Source organism: Podarcis filfolensis, assembly GCF_964270895.1.
Source record: "Podarcis filfolensis genome assembly, chromosome: 11".
Lineage (NCBI taxonomy): Eukaryota > Metazoa > Chordata > Lepidosauria > Squamata > Lacertidae > Podarcis > Podarcis filfolensis.
Window position 1 is genome coordinate 62,074,688 of NC_139613.1, and position 27,264 is coordinate 62,101,951.

The 27,264-nt window shown below is 42.2% G+C and overlaps 1 protein-coding gene across 5 annotated transcripts in view; it reads right to left on the bottom strand.

The window, feature by feature from the left end:
* Positions 1 to 27,264, bottom strand: part of PIP5K1B (phosphatidylinositol-4-phosphate 5-kinase type 1 beta) — a gene marked incomplete at its 3' end in the record, with an annotated part of 92,932 nt that overhangs the window by 47,392 nt on the left and 18,276 nt on the right. For 3 of the 5 annotated variants that reach the window (XM_083576910.1, XM_083576913.1, XM_083576909.1), the window contains exons 2-5: positions 22,821 to 22,902; positions 21,319 to 21,402; positions 6,026 to 6,156; positions 22 to 139 (exon numbers count right to left, since the gene is read on the bottom strand). In XM_083576910.1, coding sequence (XP_083433036.1) covers positions 22 to 139; positions 6,026 to 6,156; positions 21,319 to 21,402 — 333 coding nt within the window. In that variant the 5' untranslated portion in view covers positions 22,821 to 22,902. Of the gene's footprint in view, positions 1 to 21; positions 140 to 6,025; positions 6,157 to 9,913; positions 9,981 to 21,318; positions 21,403 to 22,820; positions 22,903 to 27,264 lie in introns of those variants that run through there. The other 2 variants (XM_083576911.1, XM_083576912.1) reach the window with 2 other exon arrangements.

Below are 27,264 nucleotides of genomic sequence, written 5' to 3' on the forward strand. Positions count from 1 at the left end.
GGGGGGGGTGTAAATTCTTACCAAGTAGTCATCAGGTTTAATACCAAAAAGTTCTCTGAAGTAGCGGAAGGCTAAAGGAGCATATGTCTTAAATCTGAAGTCAGGATAATGATGAGCAGGGGTCAAATTGCTCCCTTCACTGAATTGAAAAGAGAAATTTAAAGGTATTACACAAATTCGTTAAGAACAGAAATCTTACTATAAATATGAACCTTTTTAAAAAAAACTGTCCCAAAAGCACAGTGCAGAGCTGAAGCAGGCAGGAGCAAGCCAACATGACTAAACAGGTGTCATATCCTAAACAGGATATGAAGTTTCAATACATTTTCAGACAATTTTAGCTTAATATGCTTCTCTCCTCTTCTAAAAAGAGACTAAGCCATTTCTCCACTGTAGGTTGGCAGGTGGGGCACAGGTCACTGTAACTAGGGACTGGCAGTTATTGCAAGCTCCTTTGAAGTCCGTTAGCAGATGTTGTTTGAATTCAAACTGTGCCCACACAGAGACAAAGCAAGCTCCATGGGAAAGCCGTTAGTGCAGCAATTCCAGTGGGGCTCACTGTCAGTGCAGATCAGCTAATCTGCATGGTTAGTGGGCCCTACTTGCAAATGAACAACGGGGAGCTCCAATTGTTCCTTGGAAGCCATGTCTTCACCTGCCTCACACTTGATGTCACCTGTGACATCCGGGGGGGGGCATAGTCTTGGGAAAACAGCCTCTGTAGACTCCCCACCCCTGGGCTTAAGGCATTAACACAGCATGCCAATATTTTTTGCTAATGGAGCATTAAGCACTGTTGAAAAATATCCTCCACAATAACTCAGGCTCTTATCTGACAAAAGGTGTTAATTTTTGTGATCGTGTATTGCTTCAGGAGTAAATGAAGGAAACCCAGTGGATTTACCCTAGCCATGCCAAAGGCTACATTTTTAAATCACCGCAGAAGGTAGTGCCTGTGTACCACTGTAGGAGTATGATTTCTAGCCCAGTAGAATGGAGATATCCATGCACATCTGAATTCCATGAATGTGTCCTGAAAATAGTTAAAGGAAAGCAACTGTGCCTCAAACTAACAGAATGCTGTTCAGTTCTTGTTCTGGCTTGGACTCAACTGACTTTTGTAACAACACCACCAAAAGAAAAGAAAAAGAAATTGCAAAGTAATTTTTTTCATGCTCAAAAGAACTAGACTTCTTTTTTGTGGAACTTTTTGATATGAATATGATACATCATTAAAGCAGCCCACATTTGTCTTTGAGTATAGGGGTGGAGCTATGCTGTGTTTTTATAGAGGTTGCCCAATTCTGCATCAAATGCTGTAGTAGCCAACAGGTGAGGAGTGGCGAGAGAAAAAAGACTCTCAAATGGTGCTAGAAAACAGTGAACTGGGCAGGAGTGGAGAAAGAGCCCTGTGTGTTTCAGGTGTGAAATTCTTCTTCAGAGTCAATGGAAAAAATCAATTTCCTAACTTGGAAATATGGTGCTCTTTTACACACCAGTAAAGCAAGATGAGCACCGCAACCCCAGAGTCATCCGTGAGTGGACCTAACGGTCAGAGGTCCCTTTACCTTTATACATAGCCTGCTATTACAAGTTATAACATCACAATTAAGTGAACAAAGCAAATCAGGACAAATGCAGCCCCCCTTCAGATATTAGAAGAATCAAATCTAATGCAGACGCGTGAGACCAGTTTCTCATCCTGGGTGAGCTCACACAGCTTGGGCAGTTGCAGAAGTGCAGCACCGTCATGAAGGAACCCTTCCCAAACCCTTGTGATTACGGATGAAATTTAGAGGGGGGTGGAGGAAGAGGAGAAACTCACAGATAGTGAGATGACAAGTAGATGACAATTATTATCACAGATAATAATTGTCATCTACTTGGGAACTCTTTAATAGTTGCGCTATCAAAAACTAAATAACTGGTCCTCATCATTTATTTCAAAATTCAAAAACTGCAACCATTTTATTGCTGGACGGCAAGGCAAGCAAGGCAACAACATCCTTTTATCTAGGGAAGGTTGCAAAGATGAGAAACTATTTGCATAATATCCCAAATGCAGCTTCAAGGCAAAAACCTAATGCAAAGCAAGCATTCAGTCGTATTTGTGTGCCATGGTAACTATCAGTCAACAAGTGTACTGCGTATATCCAAAATACATTCATGCCATTTTCATTTGAACCTACTTTTCATCCAGATGGGCGGCGTATAAATAAATTATTATTATTATTATTATTATTATTATTATTATTATTATTTCCTTTTGAAAGTAAATGAAGGAATTCAGAGTTTGCTTATTGTTATCACTCAGATTTGTTAGTCTCTTGTTATCCAAAGATCTCCAAGTGTCTTACAATACTCTTAAAAACACAAAGAAATGCATTTATAAACAAAACAGAGAAAACAAGTGAGGATTCCCAGGTAAGTTCCTCCCTCTATTGTGTGGGCAGGTAATCCCTCCCCTACCTGGCCTGGTCTCCTTGGCAACGCTTCCCCCAGGTGGGATTGGACAACTGACTGAGGTAGGCGGTGACCTCCAGGTATCCCACCTGAGGGAAGGCAAAGCCAAGCCTATGCTGTTGGAGCCGCTCCAGATCTAGGGGCTGCACGCGTCCACGCAAAGGGCGCCCCCCGTTTTAAGCGGGGAGCGGTCATTATAAACAAAACAGAGAAAACAACAGCCCACATATCAGCCACAAGAAGCTTTGAAGGCACATTAAAAGGTGGGGGGGAGAAGTCTTTACCAGATGTTGAAAATATGTCAGCGAAGGGGCACATCGGAACCTACTGAGAAGTGCATTCCACAGACGGAGAGCCCCAATGGCAAAAGCCCCCTGAGCCTCCCTAAGAGGCGGGACCTAGAGAAGGGCCTCATACAAAGATCTAGGGTTTATAGTGTGAGAGGCATTCCAGAAGATATTGGGGTCCTGAACCAAAAAGAGCTTTAAAGGTCAAAACCAGCACTCTGAATTGGGCTCAGAAGCTTTAAGGCAGCTAGTGTATTTGGAACAGAATTGGTGTTTTGTGATCTATTTGTCTTGAACCTGTCACCAGCCAAGCAGCTGCACTCTGCCCTAACTGGAGCTTCCGACCCATTTTGAAAGGCAGCTTCTTGTACTGTGCGTTGCAATAATCCAACCTGAGAACATAGATTACTGTGTCCAAATTATCAGCGTCCAGGTAGGGCTGTAATTGCGCCAGCAGGCTGACCTGATGGAAAGCACTCTTGTCACTGAGGCCACCTGCACATCAAGTGGCAAGAGCAGATTCAGGAGAACTCTCAAATTACGAACCTTTTTCTAAAACAGTCTGTCAGGGCCAGTGAGGCCACTGCCTGGGGCAGACCTCAGAGGGGTACAGTACTGACCTTTGAGGGGCACAGTGATATAAAAATTAATCTTTGTCGTATCTTATAAATGTTTGATAACATTTTAATTCCATTATATATTTTGATGAATTTTATCATTTTTGAAGTAATTCATACATTAGAATTGTTTATGTATATATGAAATAGACCACAGAGTTGACTGGAAGTTATATACACACACAAAGTGAAAATGCACTTAATTTAAAATTTTACAGTCATAGCTTATTTAGAAAATGTATTCATTTTTCATTTTTCTAGTGAGCTATGGATGATTAAAAAATGACCACCTGGAGCTCAATTTGGCAACAAAAGGCAGAAAAAGCTAAGGCGTAAGCAAAGCAAGGAAGTCTTCCTGAAATACCTTTGTACAAAGAAAGCAATTGAAAAACATGAATATGTCTATATTCCTGTTGAAACCAGCACTGAGGGAGCAGAATGTGGTGCTCCTACTACCACTAAGACAGAAGTTTCACAAATTAGAGATATTTCTGGAAAAACACGCAGAGGAAAACGAGGATGTCAAGAAGTGAGAGTACTGCAGAGTCTGCAGAAGAAGATGGTATTGTGTCTAACTTGAATTAGTTACCCTGCTAACTTGGCTAACTATTGCAGTGATAATTTATACATTGTCCCATGATTTCCCCAAAGACTAAAATCAGAAGATTTTCTACAAAAGGAGACTAGCAAATGATGAAGTGTGTCATCCATGGTTCAACCTCAAAAGATGTGGGTTGTTGTTTTTTGCTGTAAGTTGTTCAGCAAAAAAAAAAAAAAAAGGTGCCTCAACTGTACAAGAAACAGGTTGAAAAGACTGGAAGAACATTGGTGCAATTCTGTATTCACCCGAGAGGAATACTGACGATTTAAAAAGCTATCAGACCTGGATAACTTAAATTGTACTTATCTAAAGGAAAAACAATTGAAGATATTTACCAACAGAAAATTAGGCAAGAAGAACAATAATGACAACAAATCTTGGAATGTTTGATTGCTTTGCTCAGAATTTTTTGCATTGCAAAACTTGACATTCCGTGGTAGAACTGAAAAGTTGTACAGTGCTAGCAATTGAGTTTTTTGAAGTTTGTCTTATCTAGTCTTTTTTGATCCTATTATGAATTAACATTTGTGCAGAGTTAAAGATCATGAAACAATGGTTTACTACCTAGAAAAAAGATATCCAAAATGAGCTTATACAGCTTCTAGTAAAATTTTTAGCACATGCAAACTCAGCCAAATACTACTCAATAATTCTGGACTGCACACTTGATGTTAGTCATATTGAACAAATGACAATTGTTGCTGTAATCAAACCATCAGGGAATGAGATGTCCGAGCCTGACTTTATAGTAAGAGCATTTCTTGGAGAATACAGGTACCTTTATAACAGAAACTTATTGGACAACTTGAGCAAATGGGACTATCAATTGAGTACAGTGGTACCTCGGGTTAAGTACTTAATTCGTTCCAGAGGTCTGTTCTTAACCTGAAACTGTTCTTAACCTTAAACTTTAGCTAATGGAGCCTCCCACTGCCGCCTCACCGACACCGCGTGATTTCTGTTCTCCTCCTGAAGCAAAGTTCTTAAACCAAGGTACTATTTCTGGGTCTGTAACCTGAAGCGTATGTAACCCAAGGTACCACTGTATCTGCATGGTTGAGGTTATTTATAATGGAAGTAACATGAAAGACAAAGAAAATGGTGTACAAAAGAGTCCTGGACATAAACTCACATGCCTTTTTTATTCCCTACCATGTACAAGGAATACACTATTGTTTCAGAGTATAGTGGGATCTGTTGTATTTCTCAGCATAGTATTTCCAAATATTACTATTATGAAATAAAATGTTCTGTTATGGTTACTAAAGATAGCTTCACAGGGATAAGGCAAAGTTTAGTAGGCAGAAAATTATCTGCAGGTTTTGCTTTTATGTAATTACTTCATCAAGTCAAACACCATTCTATTGTCCTAATTGCATTCCAGTGCAATAGTTCTAGATTATAAAGTAGTTGAATAGCCTGACAGCCAGTCTTGTTGACTTTCTAGTCTCCCTGACTGCTCACAGATTAATCTTCTTCCTCAAAACAGATTCCAACTATAGATAAAATGAACAGCTAAACTGCAGTCACACCACCACATGTATTATTATTTTTTAAAAAGGTTAGTACAATACTACGTTCTACTAAACATCAACTGCTTAATAGTTTTCTAGGTAAATCTTCTAAGAAATGTTATTACTTTCAATGAATCTTTCATTTTATATGGATTCATGCTCTTCCTTCTGTTCACAAAGCAATCCTCTTTCCATTGTACTAAAGAAAAATTATATCCCACTTTTAAGGATACTTTTAAATTAAGCCATACTTGAGAAGTGATAAATATGTAAAAAACCAGCATCACGGTTGCTGATGCTAGACTTAGACTAACGTTACCAGGATTCAAATCCATGCACAACCACGAAGCTTAAAAAGTGATCCTAGGCTAGCTGGTTTATCTCAGGCAAATCTATTTCACATGGTGGTTTCAAAAGTTTAATTTTTTTAAAAAAGGGAGGGGGACATGTATACTACCCTGAACAATGTGGAAGAAAGGCAGGATAAAAATGGAATAAAGCATTAGGCACACAATTTTTAGGTGGAAAATTAGCCACCCTTACCTGGGAAGAAACACACTTTCCACTACATAGAAGTCTTGCATAAGTACATCTCTGTCTGGCTTGGATGTGAGGTTCCCCACTGTGTATCCTATTCCCAGTTGTATGGCGCCTTTAATAGCTGAGGATGCAGTCTGCAAGGAAAAACAAAGAATTTTAAAATATCAGCTTGCTGTAAATGGGTTCTCATGACACATATGTACATTATAAAGAGATTCAAACCATATTTGAAACTTGGCATCCCACAAAGTATGCAGAAAAAAACTTTCAGACATCATGGGCTGCACAGTTCTAAAAACCTCTTCCAAGTAAGAAAAACACCAGCACCACCAGATCATGTACAAGCCTTCCTGAGTCAGTATTAGCTCCTTCTATAGCAGGGGCTTTCTAACAGAAAGAAAGAGACTTTCGAGGAACCAGAAGAACTTTCAGCATCTTCTATTAATCTTTACACTGTTCTGGCAGGAGATGAGAGGGCAGAATTTCTGGATCTTACCGCCTCATTTATCTGGCTCAAACACCCTAAAATGGAATAATAGCCTTGTAATTCCAAAGCCCTCTCTTTCAGCTGCACCTGTTTCTATTTGACAGAAGGTGCTTAGGACCCCTAAATTATGCCTATGAACATTAGCTGTGGGGCTATAAAAGCAAAAGGAGAGTAGACAAGGTAGCCAATAGGCAGAAACATGGTACCCAGTGTGGTGTAGTGGTTAAGAGCGGTAGACTCGTAATATGGTGAACCAGGTTCGCGTCTCCGCTCCTCCACATGCAGCTGCTGGGTGACCTTGGGCTAGTCACACTTCTTTGAAGTCTCTCAGCCCCACTCACCTCACAGGTGAAGTCTCTCAGCCCCACGCACCTCACAGAGAGCTTGTTGTGGGGGAGGAAGGGAAAGGAGAATGTTAGCCGCTTTGAGACTCCTTTGGGTAGTGATAAAGCGGGATATCAAATCCAAACGCTGCTTCTTCTTCTTCTACCCTCCAGATGTTGTTGGACTTCAAATCTCATCAGTGCCAACTAGCACAACCAATGGCCAGGGATGATGGAAACTACAGCTGAACAACATCTGGATGCAACACACTGACTCCCCTGCAATAAGAGGAACCATCAGTGCACACCCCCATAGAGCTGACTGGCAAGGCCTAGTTGCAACTAATGGGCCTGGTGGTTAGTGTTGAGGGAAGATTGCTGTACCACTTCTGGAGAAAGAAGTTACTGGCTCTGCTCAAGGAGTGGTGCTGGGTCTCCTTTAGCAATATAATTAATGGGCCAAGAGAGGAGAAGCTCGAGAAAAACCCCGTGTGTGCCTTAAATAGCCCGTCCGTGGACTATTGTTCAATCAAGGAGAGGACTAAATATTGGAAGCTTACTTTGAAGAGCTGATTTTCCCTGGCTCTTTGTATTTCAAACATAACAGAAGTGGAATGCAGCGATAATGACTGATAATATATTTTTAGGTTATTTTCTGGGGTGGGTTTTTAGAGGTGGGCCTCTAATATGTAGATGTTAAAAATTCCTACAAACCTAATGAGGAATATTTCCTCATGCTGATCACATAGTTATTTAAAAGAGATAGGTAGCTGAATTTGTATTTTTGTTATACTGTTTTTTCAAAAGAAAATATCGCACATTTTGATGCTTGTATGTTCTTTATCATCCACAGGTATTCAGAGTAAAATAAAGCAAATCGGATTTTATTATGAAGCCACTATAGTGGATACCTGGTTGGGCCTGCTGTGCTTAGAACCAGTGCTTTTTTCTGGGGGTACTTAAGGGTATGCAGTACTGGCACCTTTTTTCTAGAAGAAAAGCACTGTTTAAAACCAAGAAAATTAGAACCAACCATTTAGCAATTTAAATTGCAGAGAATTAAGCCAAACAAATGGCTGGCAGCTCAGATTACTTTAAATTCTAGAAACACAAGATTACAAGACAAAATATAATGGCTAAGAAGACAAAATCTATCTATATCTATCTATCTATCATCTATCTATCTATCCATCTATCTATCTATCATCTATCTATCTATCTATCTATCTATCTATCTATCATCTATCATCTCACATACATTCCATTTGAGTTTTATAGAATGAAACCCAGGAAAGAGAATTCTGAGAGAAAATTCACACAGCACACTCCACCAATCAAAATATAATACAAAAGACTTTTCAGAGTAGCAAATCAGTTAAGTCTCATAACACCTATGGCTTCAAGAATCTTGACAGCAAACATATTCTGAGTCAGGCACAGCAGCTTATTTAATTCTAAAGAAGATGTCTCAATTCCACACAACATTAAACCACATTTTAAATTAAAAATGTGGTTTAATGTACACAACAGCTCCGCTCTTTCTTGCTCCTGATTCTGTCGCACAGGGGACCAAACTAGTTACTTCTTGGTTTACCACTCATTGTGTGCATGGAGGAAAGAGACCACAGGCCTTGGCTCACATGGCACAACAAGCAAGATTATGACTTTTTCTTTTCCTCTGCCGAGCAGAGCCTGGAGTGAGGGGGGAGAAAGGCACTCATGCCCTTAAATCATAGTTTATTTTAAACTATAAACTATGTTGCGTGCTAGCCAGGCGATTCTCTAGTTTCAACTTATTTTTCAAATGAGAAGCAACATGCCGATGGGTAATATTGTGTTATTTAAACTAATTAATATCAGATTTTTCAAGTTGCATAACAGTTCCTAACATGCAGTTTGCTAAGAACAAGGCACAAAAGCTCATTCCTAAAATGAAACTTTTAATTGGTAAAGGAACTGAATGGCTCATTCACAAATTTCCCATTTCTGCCTTGAAAAGGTCTTTTATAAAAGATTAATGTCCTGCATAAGAACTAAATTATGTAACTTTGAGTAGACTTTGTTTCAGACTGATCCTTTTTGTGAACTGAACAATCCCCTACTGAAACAGATGCTAGCAGAAAGAGTTTGTAGATTAAAGAAATCAATTCTATAAAAAACAGAAAGTTTCAGAAAAGATGGATGCTAAAGTTACAATGTCTGTCTATCTGTCTGTCTGTCTGTCTGTCTATCTATCTATCTATCTATCTATCTATCTATCTATCTATCTATCTATCTATCTGAATAAGGGATGCTAGACTACCTTTAGGTTAATAGTATTCTAATGAGAGTGGATCAGTTTGACCAGTTGTTGTGGTCATGAGCAATCATTGTTGTCTTCTTTATTGAGAGGCATTGTTGGCATGTAAGAAAATACTCTCTTTATTCTTAAATACAGAACTATTTATTGACCCCAGTAGCACATTGCAATTGTTAACGCCTGATGGGAACAAGCAACCACCATAGTAGAAAAAATGTATCCTATGGGGTATGAGAAAATGCACAACAGATGAAAAAAGATTACCTACATATCTATGTACCATTTGCTTTAACTCTTACAAGGAAAAGTATTCGCAACCCACTACCGTCTTATTAGTGTGGGAAATTAGCAGCCAAACCTAACAAATGCATATTATTGCTAGTTAGCTTGAGGAGGGGCTAAGTCCACAGAGCCAGATTGCTGAATGGCAAATACTAAGATCATAGAAATACAATTGGTAGAGAGGGCTCAGTGTGATGTCATTTCTCCTCCTATCCTGGAGAGGAAGGAGCATATTGTACTAGCCCCTTCCTCTCTCTTTTCCTTTGACCAGCGTTGGATGCTGGCATGCCTCCATTCGCTCCAGCTTTAGGAACATGCCTGAAACTGGTTATACTGTAAATATAAGTACAGTTGTACCTCAGAAGTCAAAAGGAATCCATTCCAGAAGTCCTTTAGACTTCTGAAATGTTCGGAACCAAGGGGCAGCTTCCAATTGGTTTCCGATTGCACAGGCACGCCGGAAACACTTCCAAAAAAAGTTCAAAAACTGGAACACTCACTTCCGATTTTCAATTGTTCAGGAGCCGAGGTACGATTGTATTCTGCCTGCATAGTTTTTAGTGTTACTGTTGCTGTGAACCAATGCATAATTATAAAGTAAGTAAATCTTATTTTTAAATTTATTTTACAAGTTGTTGCTGATTCTTTATTAAGCGGGGTAAGAAAGGGGAGCCAACTTATTTCACAGCTAGACTTGTCAAAGCCAGGTTTTACAGTCTAATTCCTATGCTTTTAATTTAGCTGCCAAGAATGGAATTTTGAAACTCTGTTTAACCCACACATGTGGGTGCCTAGAGGGAGAAATTGCAATTAATATATCCTCTCTTACTATTAAAGCCCACTCCACAATTAGAAAGGTTTCGCTACGTTCTAAGGCAATCCCAGAAAAGATGGAACACATGGAGGGAAAAACACAGGATGACAATGACAGGGTAACTACATTATGTAGATGCTCTACAAAAAGTGAGTGAACAAAGCATGGCTATTCTCGAGAAAAAACCTTGTGAAGAAGCACCTCAGGATAAATATTTAGAAATAAAACCAAGTAATCGTTAGTAACCTGTAATTTTTTAATAACAATTTAACATGCCACTAACATTTCATGCATTTTTAGATTTATGAATCAACAATACCATACCAAGTTTTCTTCCCAATGGCCTCCCTCTCCTGTAGGTGGAAAATGGGGTGACTGCATTACGTAATCTTACAGATATTTTCAGATTTTGACCAGTTTAACCACAACTCAGCATTACACAGAAAATCCACATATAAATCTAAAAAAGAATATATAAATCTAATAAATAATTACAATACACATAGAATCCAACTGACAGCATGCCAGTGATTCTGATCATACTTCTTGTGTAATGTCCAAAGGATGAATTTCTCACCAGCACAGTAAAATGTACACATTTCAGATGACCTACAGCTCAAGCATCACAAAATGGGGGAGATGCAGGGACTCCCTTTCGGATTTTATACAGGAAGCACAAATGGATGAAGCATAAGGTCCTCTTTCATACTTCGTTAGCACTTCTACGAAACAATCAAGGCTGCCTAAGTATACCTCCATTTCTTTCTGACCATCTCCTAAGATTACTTTCCACATTGTTGTTTCAGAATGAAGACAGCTTCTCTTTTTAAAATGTAATGGTTGTATCTTCAACTTGCACAAGGCTCCCACACCTACACCAGCCAACTGAAGAAAATGGAAGTAAAAGACTGCAGCTCAAATCAATCTTCCAGTACTGTTATATTAAAATACAACTATAAATCTAAAAGGAAGCAGGTTTTGGTGCTGCAGTCCTTGAACTCCAAATGAATCACTTTCTAACTCTAAGGTTCCAGTCAAATGGAGAAGGCAAATCTGAGTCATGGAACTTCTGATTACATGGAACTCTTCGTTCTCTATTAATATGTTATTATATGTTATTATAAAGCAACAGTCAACTCAGTTTACCTTTAAGTAGCGCCTTTTTCCAACTTGAGAAAAATATTTAACTTTTTTGCCCCTCCATTGATAAATATTTCCCTTTAGGAATATAATAATCCATAAACACCTGGGATATAATCTGTACAAAGTCAGCAGCTGCTTGAATGCTCAACCTGCAAACCATTGGCTATTAAAATATGCAACAGAAAGAAGTGGAAACAGGCAGAATACACCCTTTTTCCAAGCAGAAAAGCACTGTATATCAGTGCTGTCAATGGGTACTAGTCAGGGCGGCTACATATTGCCTATGGAATCAGAGATGCCTCTGAATACTCATTGCTTGTGAGCACATGCAAGGAGAGTGGCATTGCGCTCATGTCCTGCTTGTGGCTGCCCACTGTGCAAACAGAATGCCAGACCAGGTGTGCCTTTTGCTGTGATACAGAAGGGCTCTTCTTAGTTTCTAACCAGATTATAAGACAACTAACAGGAGTCACAACAAAATTATTACTTTCACAAAATAGAATAATTCCCTGTGCCCCCTGGTTTGTACACTAATATTGAGACTGGCCACTGTTGTCTGTTGTTTTGAGATCATACCCTCAAGAACATGTCCCTGAATCTCCTTTGAAAGCAGCAGTTCCTCAGCAAATAACCAGCTGATGTGGAGAAAGGGTCACTGTAGGGAGAGGCTTTGAAGCTGGATTATCAAATCTAAGTGATGTTGGATTTTAAGGAAGTCTTTTCCTTTTTAAGAGGTTTTATATGGAATGGAAGGGGGGCAAGTAATTTGCCTATAAACAGGTTTAGAGATTAGTGTCTGGAGCATCTTTAAAAAGTACTTTAGATGCCATTCAGATATAAGGTAAAAGACAAAGGTAAAGGACCACTGGACGGTTAAGTCCTGTTTTTCTTCTTTGGCGATCACTCGCAGCTGAGTAAGATTGTCTTCCCATAAACACTTTTTTAACAGTGAGTCCGTAAGTGACTATGGAGGCCAATTCTGGATCCACACACATCCTTCCAAAGTGGGGACATAGGTTTCCAGGTGGGAGTTGATCATGGTGAGGGTTCACCTTTGGTAAAGACTGTTCTCCAATCGGAGCGCTCACAGGCCAGTGTTTCCCAGTTGTCTGTGTTTATACATTTTTTTAGATTGGTTTATACATTTTTTTAGATTGGCCTTGAGAGTCTTTGAACCTCTTTTGTTGACCACCAGCAGTACGCTTTCCATTTTAAAGTTTGGAATAGAGTAGTTGCTTTGGAAGATGATAATCAGCATCCGCACATGACTAGTCCAATGAAGTTGATGTTGAAGAATCATTGCTTCAACACTGGTGATCTTTGCTTCATCCAGTACACTGGCATTAGTTTACCTGCCTTCCCAAGTGATGTGTAAAAACTTTCGGAGACACCATTGATGTAATCTTTTGAGGAGCTGGAAATGGCGTTTATAATTAATTGCAATTAATTCTACAGGGCTTATCCCTAGGTCATGGAAGGAGGCCGTGATCGTGCCAGTCCATAAAAAGGGTCCCCCTGCTGACCCGGAGAACTATCGGAACATCAGCCTTTTGTCTATCATCGGGAAAATCTATGCAAAATTTTTGCTGTCCAAGCTGTCCCATTGGGCAAACGACTCAAATTTGATTGGCCATGAGCAAGCGGGCTTTAGGAACAAATATTCGACCTCTGACCATATGGTAATCATGTATCATCTTGCCAGAAAATATTCTGCCCCGAGTCGGGGGCGCCTATGTGTCGCTTTTATAGACCTAAAGGCTGCCTTCGACAGTATCCCAAGAAATTGCCTATGGAAGAAATTAGAGAGATGGGGCATAGATAGAAGGCTGTTATGGCTTATAACCCAATTACACCATGGGTCGTCGGCTAGAGTGAGACTCACACCGGCGGGAAACCTATCCAACGAGGTCCCAATAAATAGAGGTGTGCGCCAAGGCTGCATTTTGGCCCCACTCCTCTTCAACCTGTTTATCAGCGATATGAAGCTCTTTCTGAACGAGTCTCAAGCCAACATTCATGCCCCCCGCCTAGCTGATTTTCGCTGCCCTTTGCTCCTATATGCCGACGATGCAGCGATCCTTTCCTACTCTAGAGTTGGTTTATGCAGAGCTCTAAAGATTTTTGCGGCTTATTGCAAACTTAACCATCTGACAATTAATCATGGGAAATCTAAAGTCCTGGTCTTTACCAGGTCTCGGAAAACTTACAGCTGGAAGTTAGATGGAGTCCAATTAGAACAGGTTTTCAAATTTAAATACCTGGGAGTCTTTTTTCATTACAATCTAAGCTGGAAGCCACAGATACAGTATTTACTAAACAAAGGGAAAACAATACTTTATACTCTACTCCAATTTCTTGCGGCCGACGGAGCCTCTCACATCCCTTCTGCATTGAAGGTATACCACGCAAAAGTGGTTTCCACCCTTTGTTATGCTGCCCCGCTCTGGGCCCCAGGGTCCAATTTAACATCACTGGGGACATTGCAGAATCAGTTTCTCCGTCGCCTTCTGAAACTCCCCATGTGTGTGAGCAACGCAGCCATACGTCTGGAGTTAAGGATTGCATCATTGGAGACTGTCATCTGGAAGCGAGTCTTTGGCTATTGGCTGTCCAGCTGGCATAGGCTTCCCGACCATTACCTTTTTCAGTGCCTCTGGCGGGACGTCTTTGTCAATCCGTGGGTAGGGAAAATCCATGCCAAACTTCTGAGCATCGGAATTTCCCCAGCGGACTCCTTAAAGATGAACTTACACTCAGCCAAAAGCCTTATTGAGCAAAGATTAGCGGACATTGAAAATCAACACAACCTCGCCAGGGGTGGGGGTGTCTGCTCCCCCAGGTATCACGGAATAACCCCACCACTTGGCCTTCCATCATATATGTCATCTCTTTCATCAGTACCACACCGACGTGCATTTATTCGTGCAAGGTTCAATGTCTTTCCATCGAACCTGCTGAACCACAGATTTTCTAAGGGTTTGGTGTCTCCGCTATGTGTGTGTGACGGGGAAACTGTTGAATCTCTTTCACATATAATGTTCAACTGTCCCCTACATAGCGTAGCCAGGGCTAAATTCCTGGGTCCTGCTTTACTGCGCTTGGTTGGCAGGCCTGTTGAGTCACACGCCGCACTGCTTTTGCAGGATACAGATCCTTCTGTAACTCTGCAGGTGGCGAGATTTCTAAATGCGGTTATCTCACACTCAAAAACCACCAAAAACCAACAACAACATCAAAACTAATCGAACTGTTATGATGAGAGTGCATGTCGGAGTTCGTCTTCAGTTTTCCTTTTCTGTGATCTGTCCCTTGGAGCTCTCCTGGCCCCAAGCTGTCACTTGGCTCTGCTCAGTGACCCACCCTTGCATCGTGGTGTTCACCTCCTGTTGTCGGATATATCTGTTTTTATGTCCCTGTGTTTTTATGTTTGTACATATTTTATGGGCTAATAGCCGTAAATAAATAAATTGTAAAAAATTGTAGTGGTCCACATTTCACAAGCATACAGTACAATAGCTTTGTAAACAAGCATTTTGGTTTCCCTGAAAATGTCCTGGTCCTCAAACACTCTGCACTTCAATCGGGAGAAAGCTGCACTCACAGAGCTCAGACGATGCTAGATTTTGGCATCAATGTTAGCCCTTTTGGAAAGAGAACTGCCCAAGTAGGAGAAGTGATCAACATCTCCCAACGTTACACCATTGAGTTGGATTTGTGGCGCTGCGGAGGGATTGTTTTGTGCTTGTTGGTGCAGCACTTTGGTTTTTTGGATGTTGAGCGCTAGGCCAAGCTTTTCTTAACCTTCTCCAAAGATATTTAGGATGGGTGCGGCACTCATCTCCACTTTCCAGCCAAGGAAGCCGATGTTTGTCCACAGACAGCTTTTCCGGGTCATGGCCCGCGTGACTAAACCGCTTCTGACGGAAGCCAGAACGCACGGAAACACGGTTTACCTTCTTGCCATAGCAGTACCTGTTTATCTACTTGCACTGGTGTGCTTTCAAACGGCTAGGTTGGCAGGAAATGGGACAGAGCAATGGGAGCTCACCCCGCCGCGCAAATTCAAACCACCATCTTACGACTGGCTAGCCCAAGATGCTTGGTGGTTTAGACCCCAGCACCACCCGAGTCCCATTCAGATGTAGCCCTACTGAGGTCCTACTAGGGTCCATGTGAACACTTCTATGTAAGTAGCATAAGTATTACCATTAAAGATAATGTTTAACGACACTACCTTGAGCCTAATAAGAAACCTCCCTCAAATCAATGTTAGCCAGTTACATAAATAAGTTTCTGGAAGGTAAACCATTGCATGTAATTACACAAAAACATCTTGTGATTCATTTCTAAGAACAGATATTTCTGTTTATACAGGTAATCTTTCAGAGTGTCTGATTTTATTACTTGTCCAAATAAGTGAACTGCATGACTTACCAAAAGAGAACTGCGGTTATTAAAATTACCATTGCCAGAACAGCACATGGAAAATACCACTAAGTCTCGGGCATATTTGCATGTTTACATTTTATCTTATGGACAATTAGATGCATAGCTGCCAACTTTCAGATTTGAAAATAAGGGATCAGCAGCCTCGAAAATAAGGGATTAGCAGCCTCACCTGTCCCGGGGGAGGACTCTCCTGTGTGAGTGTCTGGGGGCCCTGCTCCTTCCTGCCACTCACCACCTGGCCCAGGGCAGGGCCTGACGGGCCTCACTAGGACAGTTGCTGTTACTGCTGGAGGGGTGCAGAGTGCTTTTAAAATGTTTTAAAATTTTTCTTTTGAATTTTTTGTATGTGGGGTGGGTGGGGGTGGGATGGATGTTTATTGGGCCTGGGAATTTGTTTGATTTTATGTTTTTGTAATTTTTATTGTTTTTTGTTTGTATTGTTTTTTTTTTAAAGGTGTTATTTTGTTCTTAAGGGGAGGGGTCAGGGCTGCTGGGGAGTAGGTCCCAGCCAACAAAATGGCTGGGGCATGTTCCACAGGGGGGGATGCACTGGGACAACCGATCTCAGTGATCACGGGTAGGAGGAGGAGTTACGCTAAGACCAGACCATGTCATTACAGAGGAGGCAGGTTTAGTCGTTGTCTGAGGACTATCCCTGCCTCCAGGTCTGGTCCTGACCGGATGGATACTAGAATCAGCAAGGGATACCCACATGACCTGAAAGTGTTGCTGTGCAATGCCAGGTCAATGATTCATAAGACCACTGCCATCCATGACTTGATCATGGATGGAGGACTTGACCTGGCATGTGTGACAGAGACTTGGTTGGATGAAGCAGATGGGCCTGTCCTTGCCGCTGCTTGTCCACCAGGTTTCTCTTACGCACAGCAACCCAGGTCATGTGGGCGGGGAGGGGGGGTTGCAGTGATTTTTAGGAAGTCATTAGTTTGCAACAGGCGTCCTATTGGGAAGACCCAGTTTTCCGAGTGCATGTTCTGGAAGTTGGGCAATAGGGGCAGGATTCCTTTTGGTGTACCGACCTCCCCGCTGCACCAAGGATTCCCTGCCCGAGCTGCTTCAGGTTGTGGCGGATGTTCTCCTGGAGACACCTAGCTTGGTTGTCCTTGGGGATTTTAACATCCATGCCGACACGACCTTACAAGGGGCCGCTCGGGACTTCGTGGAAAGCATGGCCTCCATGGGGCTGTCCCTGAATAAGTCTGGCCCAACCCATAGCCGCGGACATGCCTTGGACCTGGTGTTTACCTCTATGGATGTTGGTGATCTGACACTAAGTAAAAGCGAAACGAAAGAAGTGCCATGGTCAGATCACTTCCTGGTGCAACTGGACTTCTCTGCGACCCATCCCCTCTGCAGGGAGGTGGGACCGATTCGGATGGTCCGCCCCCGCCACTTAATGGATCCAAATGGTTTCCAGAGAGTGGTAGGGGATGCTTTATCCCATGTTGATGGCCTTTCAGCCGATTCCCTGGTGGCCCGCTGGAATGTGGAGTTAACCAGGGCTATTGACTGTTTGGCTCCGAAGCGCCCTCTCCGATTGCATGGAGCCCGGAGAGCCCCGTGGTTTTCCACGGATCTGAGGGCAATGAAACAATCGTTGAGACGGCTAGAGCACCTCTGGTGGATAACTCATTCCGAATCTGACCGGACACAGGATAGAGCTCAACGTCGAGCCTACCAAGTGGCGATAGCGACGGCAAAGAAGACTTTCTTCGCCGCCTCTATTGCATCTGCAGAAAACAGCAGCAGGAGACTTTTTCAGGTGGTTCACAATTTAGCGGAACCACCTGCGACATTGGGGCCCAGTACGGGCCACATGATCTCCTGCAATGTTTTTGCAAAGTTTTTTGCAGATAAAATCGCTCAGATTCGGGAAGAAGTAGACTCCACCGTGGGAGCAGGGCCAGGGCGGGAGAGTGCTAGAGTCCTGTCTAGTCAAGTTGTGTGGGATCAATTCCAATCTGTTACCTCCGAGGATGTGGACAGGCTGCTTGGACGAGTGAAGCCAACCACCTGTCTCCTGGATCCTTGCCCATCCTGGCTTATAAAAGTTAGCCGGGAAGGACTGGGCGATGGGCTTTGTGGGGTGGTGAATGCTTCCCTCCGTGAGGGAGCCTTCCCAGACCTGCTGAAAGAGGCGGTTATTAAACCGCTTCTTAAAAAACCATCTTTAGATGCGGCCATGATGGCCAATTATCGCCCAGTCTCAAATCTCCCATTCTTGGGCAAGGTGATTGAGCGAGTGGTTGGTGAACAACTCCAGGCACGCCTGGAAGAAGCGGACCATTTGGATCCCTTCCAGTCGGGATTCAGGCCTCATCATGGGACTGAAACTGCCTTGGTCACACTGGTTGATGATCTCCGGCGGGCTAGGGACAAAGGTGAGAGCTGTTTCCTAGTTCTGCTGGATCTCTCAGCTGCGTTTGATACCATCGACCATAACATCCTTCTGGACCGTCTTGAGGGGCTGGGAGCTGGGGGCACTGTCATACAGTGGTTCCGCTCCTTCCTCCTGGGCCGTGTTCAGAAAGTGGTGGGGGGGGATGAGTGTTCAGACCCCTGGGCTCTCACTTGTGGGGTGCCTCAGGGTTCTGTCCTTTCCCCCATGCTTTTCAACATTTGCATGCAGCCACTGGGAGAGATCATCAGGAGGTTGCGGCTGGGTGTTCATCAGTATGCGGATGATACCCAGCTCTACCTCTCTTTTAAATCAGAACCAGTGAAGGCGGTGAAGGTCCTGTGTGAGTGTCTGGAAGCGGTTGGAGGATGGATGGCGGCTAACAGATTGAGGTTGAATCCTGACAAGACAGAAGTACTGTTTCTGGGGGACAGGAGGCAGGCAGGTGTGGAGGATTCCCTGGTCCCGAATGGGGTAACTGTGCCCCTGAAGGACCAGGTGCGCAGCCTGGGAGTCATTTTGGACTCACAGCTGTCCATGGAGGCACAGGTCAAATCTGTATCCAGGGCAGCTGTTTACCAGCTCCATCTGGTATGTAGGCTGAGACTCTATCTGCCTGCAGACTGTCTCGCCAGAGTGGTACATGCTCTGGTTATCTCCCGCTTGGACTACTGCAATGCGCTCTACGTGGGGCTACCTTTGAAGGTGACCCGGAAACTACAACTAATCCAGAATGCGGCAGCTAGACTGGTGACTGGGAGCGGCCGCCGAGACCATATAACACCGGTCTTGAAAGACCTACATTGGCTCCCAGTACGTTTCCGAGCACAATTCAAAGTGTTGGTGCTGACCTTTAAAGCCCTAAACGGCCTCGGTCCAGTACATCTGAAGGAGCGTCTCCTCCCCCATCGTTCTGCCCGGACACTGAGATCCAGCTCCGAGGGCCTTCTGGCGGTTCCCTCACTGCGAGAGGCCAAGTTACAGGGAACCAGGCAGAAGGCCTTCTCGGTAGTGGCGCCCGCCCTGTGGAACGCCCTCCCATCAGGTGTCAAAGTGATAAACATCTACCTGACATTCAGAAGACATCTGAAGGCTCAGGGAAGTTTTTAATATGTGACATTTTAGTGTATCTTTCATCTTTGTTGGAAGCCGCCCAGAGTGGCTGGGGAAACTCAGCCAGATGGGCGGGATACAAATAATAAATTATTATTATTATTATTATTATTATTATTATTATTATTATTATTATCCCGGGGACAGTCTACAGGATATCTAACAATCTGGGATAGCAGTGGGAAGCAGCGGGAAATGGCACTGGAATAAGGGAATTTCCCACACAAAAAAGGGAAGGTTGACAGCTATGACTAGATGTCAAACCAGAAACTAAAACTTTCCATGTGACTTTTCCCCTTGTTCAACATACTCTCAAAATAGAACAAAATCTCTGCAAATGGTACAATTATTATTAAGAGATAGTGCAGAATGAAGAACCAAAAAATTTTGTATTCTGGCAGCAAATTCTGCTTGTTCCATGGATTTTATGGGCTTCTCTTGGTTCTCTCTGTCACCTCCCATAAGCATCACTGCACCATCAATATGGAAGCAAGTCTGAATACGGAGTAGCTCAGCTAAAATTAATTGAGAATCTTTTGATGTATCCATTCCCATGGACCCACCAAGATGCAGATAGGAAAAGCACAGGAAACCCTTCATCCAAATTTTGTCGCTGGATCTTCCATATGTAAGCTGCTTACTGAGTCACAACATCCTGATGGTGGAGTCTGTTGTGGCTGATTTCATGATTGGCCATCACTGGGTCGTTAGCAGCCATAAAGGGCTCTGGAAACCACATTTTGTCTCTCCTGGACTTTTCAGAGCAATTTGAGAGATTTTCCAATTCCTTAAAATTTAGGCTATTTCTAAATGCAAGTTCAGAGTCTTCTGTTTATGTTAAACTGCAAAATTTAAAAGTCATTAAGAGAATGGGCCAAGTTTAATTTCCAGCTTTAAAAGTTCTCATCTCTGCCACATTAAACATTCCAGAGAGTAAATATTAGTTTTGTTTATTTCTACAGGACAGTGTGCTAAACTGAGGGGCTCTCAGGCTGGATGCAAAATAACAACTTTATGTAAGTTGCTTCTCCAAAGGTGCATTTGCAGTCTATCAGTGCATTTTTTAAAAAAAATAAATCAAGTAATCCAAGATTACTAAGCCTTCTCATTGGCTGCTACTACCTGCACTTTGGATAAGTAACAACAAGCAACAGCAGCCATCAGAGAGGACAAGGAAAGGATCGGGGATGCGGTTTCCGTGATCTTCTCTAACAAGAAAAAGGAAGGCGAGTGGGCAACAAGCTTCCTCCTTGATGGGGAAGGGTAGGAAGGCCAAGGTGAGGTTGCGGCTTCTCCCCAGCTTGTGTGGCTGCTGCATCCAGGAATGAGATGTGTGCAGTGCAGCTGGCTGAGTGCTGAATGGGACATAGCTGTGGGCAACCTGTATCAACTTCATTGGTGTCTAGCATAAAAGCAAGACTAGAAGGAGAGACTAGGGTGATTGTCAGTAGGTTCCAGGACCCTGTTTGTTGTGAGATTTTGAGGGGTGATCTGTGAGTTAGTTTGGGCCCTTGCTGACAGCTGCCATAGCTTGATGGAGTCCTGGGTGAGAGTCTGGAGTCAGAGAGGTTTTGAGTGGGGAGGTGTGTCAGAAGTGGAAGGAACAGGTATCAGTATATATTTAATAGTAATTTGAATTAACATTTTTACTGTGTATTTTTGTAACATTTGTTGCTTTAGTTTGCATCACTTAAGAGATATTTTTATATTTTAAGTGGTATAGAAAGGGTCTGCCTAAATTAATAAATGTGGCTGCTAGCCACGACTGGGAGGGAAGCTTCTGTAAATTTAACTCCATATTAAGATGACAACATGTGAACTAGCCCTAAAAGATCTTTGAGACTGCCCCACTCTTGAAATAAATCTTCTGCTTTGGTGTAGTTCATTGGGGGGGGGATTAGAAGTGTCAACATTAGTGTTCTGTACCAGTGTACAATATTTCCGAAAAAGTTACATGCAACAAAAACCTTTTTGTACGTTTTCTCCTCGTTTTGTTTTGTTTCATTTTGTTTTCCGGAAGGAGGATCTCCATTTTCAGATATAGACTGCATCTGAAAAGTTTTTAAAAAATTATCTAAGGATTTGAATACAAGTTGTATATAATAGTCAAATAATAAAGCAGTAAACATAAAATAAGAACAGCACCAGATCAACACTGGAGTAGAAGTCAGTCAAATGTCAGAAAAAGAGAGGGAGTATACAGCCTAAAAGCCAGATCAAATGCCATTAAAAGCAGAAAAGAACACAAAGGACATTGCGGCACCTAAAATATAATAATAAAAGGTGCCTTAGACTGACAGACCACTCATTAGCTGGGTCCTGGTTCACACATCTAATTAAACCGTATTTTAAAATGAACTATGAATTAATGTGCCTGCTTTTCAACAGTTCCTATGGAGCTCCTCTCCAGCTTGCTGCCCTGCTGCAGATGAAGCAAGCCACAGCCTGGCTTGTCATGCCATCCAAACTCATAGTGCCACTTGAACTCGTAGTTTATTTTACTCTAAGCAAACCACTAGCAGTAAGCCAAGAACAATCAGTGGTTATCCTTCATGGGTTCTTTGGAGAGAAACAAACCATGAGGCCAGATTTGGATGACATGACAATGGCTTGCTTCATCTGCAGCACAGCAGCAGCAGCAGCAGCAGGAAAGGAACGCCATAGGGACTTTTGAACAGCATATAACAGTGTTCGTTTGTTTTAAACAATGGTTTAATGCAGTGGTGGGGAACCTCCAATGCTTGGGCCTAATAAAGACCACCAGACAGTTTGAGATTAAACTGCCCACCTTTCCTTGGCACAGTCAAGTTCAAAAAGGAATTCCAAGTTGCAGCTGTAGCTTGAAGTTTCATTCACCTGATGTAATATGCTGCAAGGTGGACAGACCCCCTCACAGAGGCCTACCTTGGGTTCATGTGACAGTCAAACTGGATCAGTAATGCTTGTCTTTTATGGTCATAGCTTTAGTTTTAGTCCTCAATGTAAATAGAGGGTGTGGTAGAAGAACTTCACCACAGACGGCAGCCTCCTCTGAATACCAGCTGCTGAGACTCACAAGTGTGTGTGTTGGGGGGCGGAGTGCTCTTGCACTCAGGTCCTGCTTCTGGGCTTCCCATCGACATTTGGTTGGCCACTGTGAGAACAGGTTTCTGGACTAGATGGGTCTTTTGCCTGATGCAGAAGGGTTCCTCTTAACAATCTTCTTACTATAGAAGTTACCAGGAAATATATGCTTCTGATTTTAGAGTTTTGATTCAACATTTTTTACACCCGAAAGACCAATGTTGAGCTGAATTACTACAAAAATAAAGCAGCAGGGTACTTCAAAACTGTCCTTGGACCGTAGCACCACAAGTCTCTCTTTTGCTTTCTCCAGCCTACGCCTGAATATACACCAGAAGAAACCTACACCAGAAGAAACAGTCTTATAAACTCTGTTAGATTAATACTGTTATTACAAGGAACCTACCTTTCCTAGCTATGTTGCAAATAATCTGGACTTTAGGGAGACAACCAGCCCATTCATGGATGCTGTCAGCTTTTCCAAGACCCTGTTAAAGCAAAACATAGTTACTTATTTATTCATTTACAGAGTTTATATGCTGCCCAATTAACCATATAAATTATATTATACCTTACATGTGCACAGCTAGTTGCAGTGAGCCAATCACAAGTTCCTCATTTCTATGCTCAAATACAGCCTTTGTCCTAAATACAATGTCAAAGTCTCAATGACCTCCTAATTATAAAACATTCTCAGAAAGTGGTAAATGCACAAAATAAAATACTGTGCCTGTCTTGAAGAAAGGAGAAAGGAGATGACTGGGAAAGGGGCAACCAATCTGAATGGACCTAATTATAAACAGGGTTAGAACTCTTCCCTAGGGGGCAATCCTTTTACTTCTGCTTCCCATGAATGATTCAAATTCATGCAAATAACTGAATTTATTATGTTTAAGTAGGAGGCTGCTGAACAAGTAGCAAATAAAATGAAGGTAGTTCTTTTGGTCTGAAAGAAAGACTCCATAATTGGAAGTACTTTTATTAGGACCAACCAAAATGTTACAAAATTGTAGTAAGCTTTCCAGTCTATTGGGCAACTGTTACACTGAGGTGTTTTGGTGGGAGGGGTGAAGAAGATGTGTAAAAGTATAACACAATGTTCACAAAGACCATGCTCAAAGCATGGAAAGAAGAAGTAGGCAAACTGTCCCCAACCCCATCCCCACTAATCCCCCTGGCACACCACCCTTTATTCCAACACGCAGCTCAAAATCTCCAGATAAAAACCTGGCAAGCCAAAGGCTTATACCGCCTAGCAGACTTCTACAAAAATAAGAAACCCATATCAACACAAGAAATACAAGACAAACTAGGGGACACCCAAATGCCCTGGGTAACACACCACCAATTACATGCCCTCTTAAACGACCCAGTAGTAAAATCAGCAGCAACTAGGCCCTTGACAACCTTTGAAAACCTCCTCCTAACAACAAAGGGACACAGCAAAGGGATGGTATCCACCATATACAAAATACCGCTCCAAAATCCCACAAATCCCCTCAATGTAATAAAAAAACAATGGGAGGACGACGTAGGCTATGAGATTAACCCCACCTAGTAGAGCAGAATGTGGTCCAAACCTCCCTTTAAATCCATATCAGAGAAAAGAACTCACTCTGAAACTCACAGGTGGTACCTAACACCACAGAAAATAATGCTAATATGTCTAGGAACCTCACCAAAATGCTGGAGAGGATGCACCTCCACAGGCACATACCTCCACATGTGGTGGGAATGTCCTAAAATCCAACTCTTTTGGACAACAATCATACAAGAAATATGCAAAATAATTAAGCAAGTATTAGAAGTCACCCCAGAACTGGCCCTACTAAACATCTTCCAAGATAATAATGCCCACTCACACCACAAAGAGCTCATAACCCACCTACTCTCAGCAGCCAGAAACATCATAGCCAGACACTGGAGAGACTTGTCAGGAGGAAGCATGGACCAAAGGTATCAAATAGTACGGGAAACAGCCTTATTAGAAAAACTAACCAATAAACTGAAACTGACAAATAGAAGAAGACGCCTTCACCCTGGTATGGTTCCCCTTTATCACATACACAGTCCAACAAGACAACAACAAGAATCCGCCGACAGCATATGAATCAATCTGGCTAGCCTGATTCAAAAATGCACACTCACAAAAACAAATCTCACTACAACCAACCAAAGACAACCAACCACACCCTAGGCCACCCCCAACCTCTCTCACCACCAAGGAAATACAACAGGTGAATAGTTAGAGAACCCATTCAAGTGATGCCGACACAACACCCTCCCCCCAAAGTAGAATAGAAGCATAACCACCCAACCCCACTCACCATTTCCCCTTCCCCTCTTCCTCACCCCTCCTCTTCTTCTTCTTCTTCTGCCGGTGTACAGCTTCCAGGTCACGTGGCCAGCATGACTAAGCCGCTTCTGGCAAACCAGAGCAGCGCACAGAAACACCGTTTACCTTCCCGCCGGAGCGGTACCTATTTATCTACTTGTACTTTGACATGCTTTTGAACTGCTAGGTTGGCAGGAGCAGGGACCGAACAACGGGAGCTCACCCCATCGCAGGGATTCAAACCGCCAACCTTCTGATCGGCAAGTCCTAGGCTCTGTGGTTTAACCCACAGTGCCACCCGTGTCTTGTTTATAAAACCCACCAAAACACTCACAAAAAAAACCACACTAATCCACCACTATCCTGAGATACAATCAGCAGCTTCAAAATTTTCCTCCAATAATAGCAAAACATTCATGCTCAATGTGAAGGAGAGGCTAGGTTGTGCTCAATGTATCTGGAAATTTTATTCAACAACATTTTTATCCATATGAACATTGCCCTGCAAAATTGCCAAGGTTAGGGAGAAATATGGTGAACTCCTGACTTGAAGAACAACTGACCATGCAAGAAGCTCAACCATATAAGAACACGGTTCTGTTAATTGAACTGTCTTGAATGTTGAGATGGGATAGAAATTTGGCTCAGTTTGCATTTAAATATGAAGTTCTCTAATTCACACTTTCCAAAACAATACTGAAAAAACACAGCCATCTTTCAAAATTCACACTTTTCGAAATTTGCAATGCAGTTCTCTAGCCAAGTAATGTGTACGAAAATGCATGCATACAAATGCATATACAAGTCAAAATAACATACCATGATGCATTATATTAAGGGAAATTGTGTATGCTAGGAGAAATTTGAACTGAAATGCTGATGAATTTTCATGAGAAAATAAATTCACAAACTAATATGGAAATGTGGACAACTGAACTTAAAATGAAAAGTAACAGGTAAAGTGAGAAATAGAGAGAAAGAGAAATGGATAGATTCAGCCACCCCTACTTGCGTGTCTGAAACTTTCCATCTCTTCTGTAGACCTGGACAAAGTTTTAGCAGGATCCGGATGCAGAAGTGTTCTTATGCAAATTAGTTTAGGCATCCCACTATGCTGTTATTCTTGGGAAAGTATCAGTATGTTCTCCGACAGGGCTGGAAGACTGCCAGTCCTCCTCAAGTTCAACATTTGCTTGGTAGGCATTTTTTACTAACTCAGTTTCTTTAAATATTTCTGCTGCCCAGTGAGTGTGTCACATTCCTGCACAGTTACAGAAGAGATTCTGCAACTAAAATGCACACCCACCAATTCTTGCCACTTTGGTGCAGCCCTCCTTTGAGTCTAACAAAAGGGAAACTCCTGGAGTGTCACAGTTTTTGATCTCTGCCTCCTAACCACCTATCTAGCTGAGATTAAAGAAATGCCGGGGAAAATGTGTTTCCCCCCCAAACATGGAGGCCCAGAATAAGAGTATCATGTTCAGTAAACATGGCAGACATCTAATAGAGGTCTAAATTGAAACTCTTTCCTGTTAGGCTCTCTCCAAAAAAACAGGGCGCTACTAGAAAAGACTGTCCCAGCATGAAGTTTTGGATGCATTCTATTCATTCCAGGAGTTACAGGAATAGTTTTGATTGCTCAGATGCTGCACCCATCTGCAGTCAGATCCCCTCTGGTATAATAGGCTACTAATAAACCAGAAAGAGCACAGTTCCTGGTTTCACACATGCAAGTAGTAAGGGCCCACTTAGCCTTTATAAATCTACACCACATGAGGGGTGAAACTCATATTTCCTCAAATCTCAAAACGAACAAACACGGTTTTGCATACTCCAGCTCATGAGGACCTGAAAAACAGAGAACACTATCAACTGCAAAGGAATGCCAGTTATAATTATGACAAACGTAATACTGATTACAACCAGTAAAATGCCTCTGCAGCATAAAATCTGCAAATCACATTTTCTCAAGCACAACTGTGTACCCTGAAGAGCTTGCTACAGCTTTAATAGCAGTGTTCAATAAGAAAACCCTTAAGTATTTCCTTATAGCATTATCTGGTCTATGTAATAGCAATAACTGCATAGCAGAAATGTGAATTATTTAAAGTGAATTTTAATGATACTAAAGTCATGGAAACTATAGCTTATTATTAACAAACTCAAAATCATAGTACAGCTAAATCATTTCCCCCCCAGGAAATGGTCTGCTAGTCTCAATTTCTATGATGGGCAAATGTGCTAAAAATATCAAATATCTTTTAAAGCTCACATACTGAATCTCTCTAGATGATTCTCAAAGCTACACAGACAAGTGTAAAGGATAGCAAGATAAAACTGAGTATCCCCAGGCTTCAAGTTCAGAATCACTAACACAAACTGAGTTCTGAAAGGTCAGATACATGTTGAAATTCAGAAGAATGGCTGAGGGCAGGAATGGCCAGCTGGCAGCCTCAGAGCCGCCTGAGAACTCCAGCGGCCCTTTTGTAGCTCTGGAAAGATGAAGAAGCAGCCT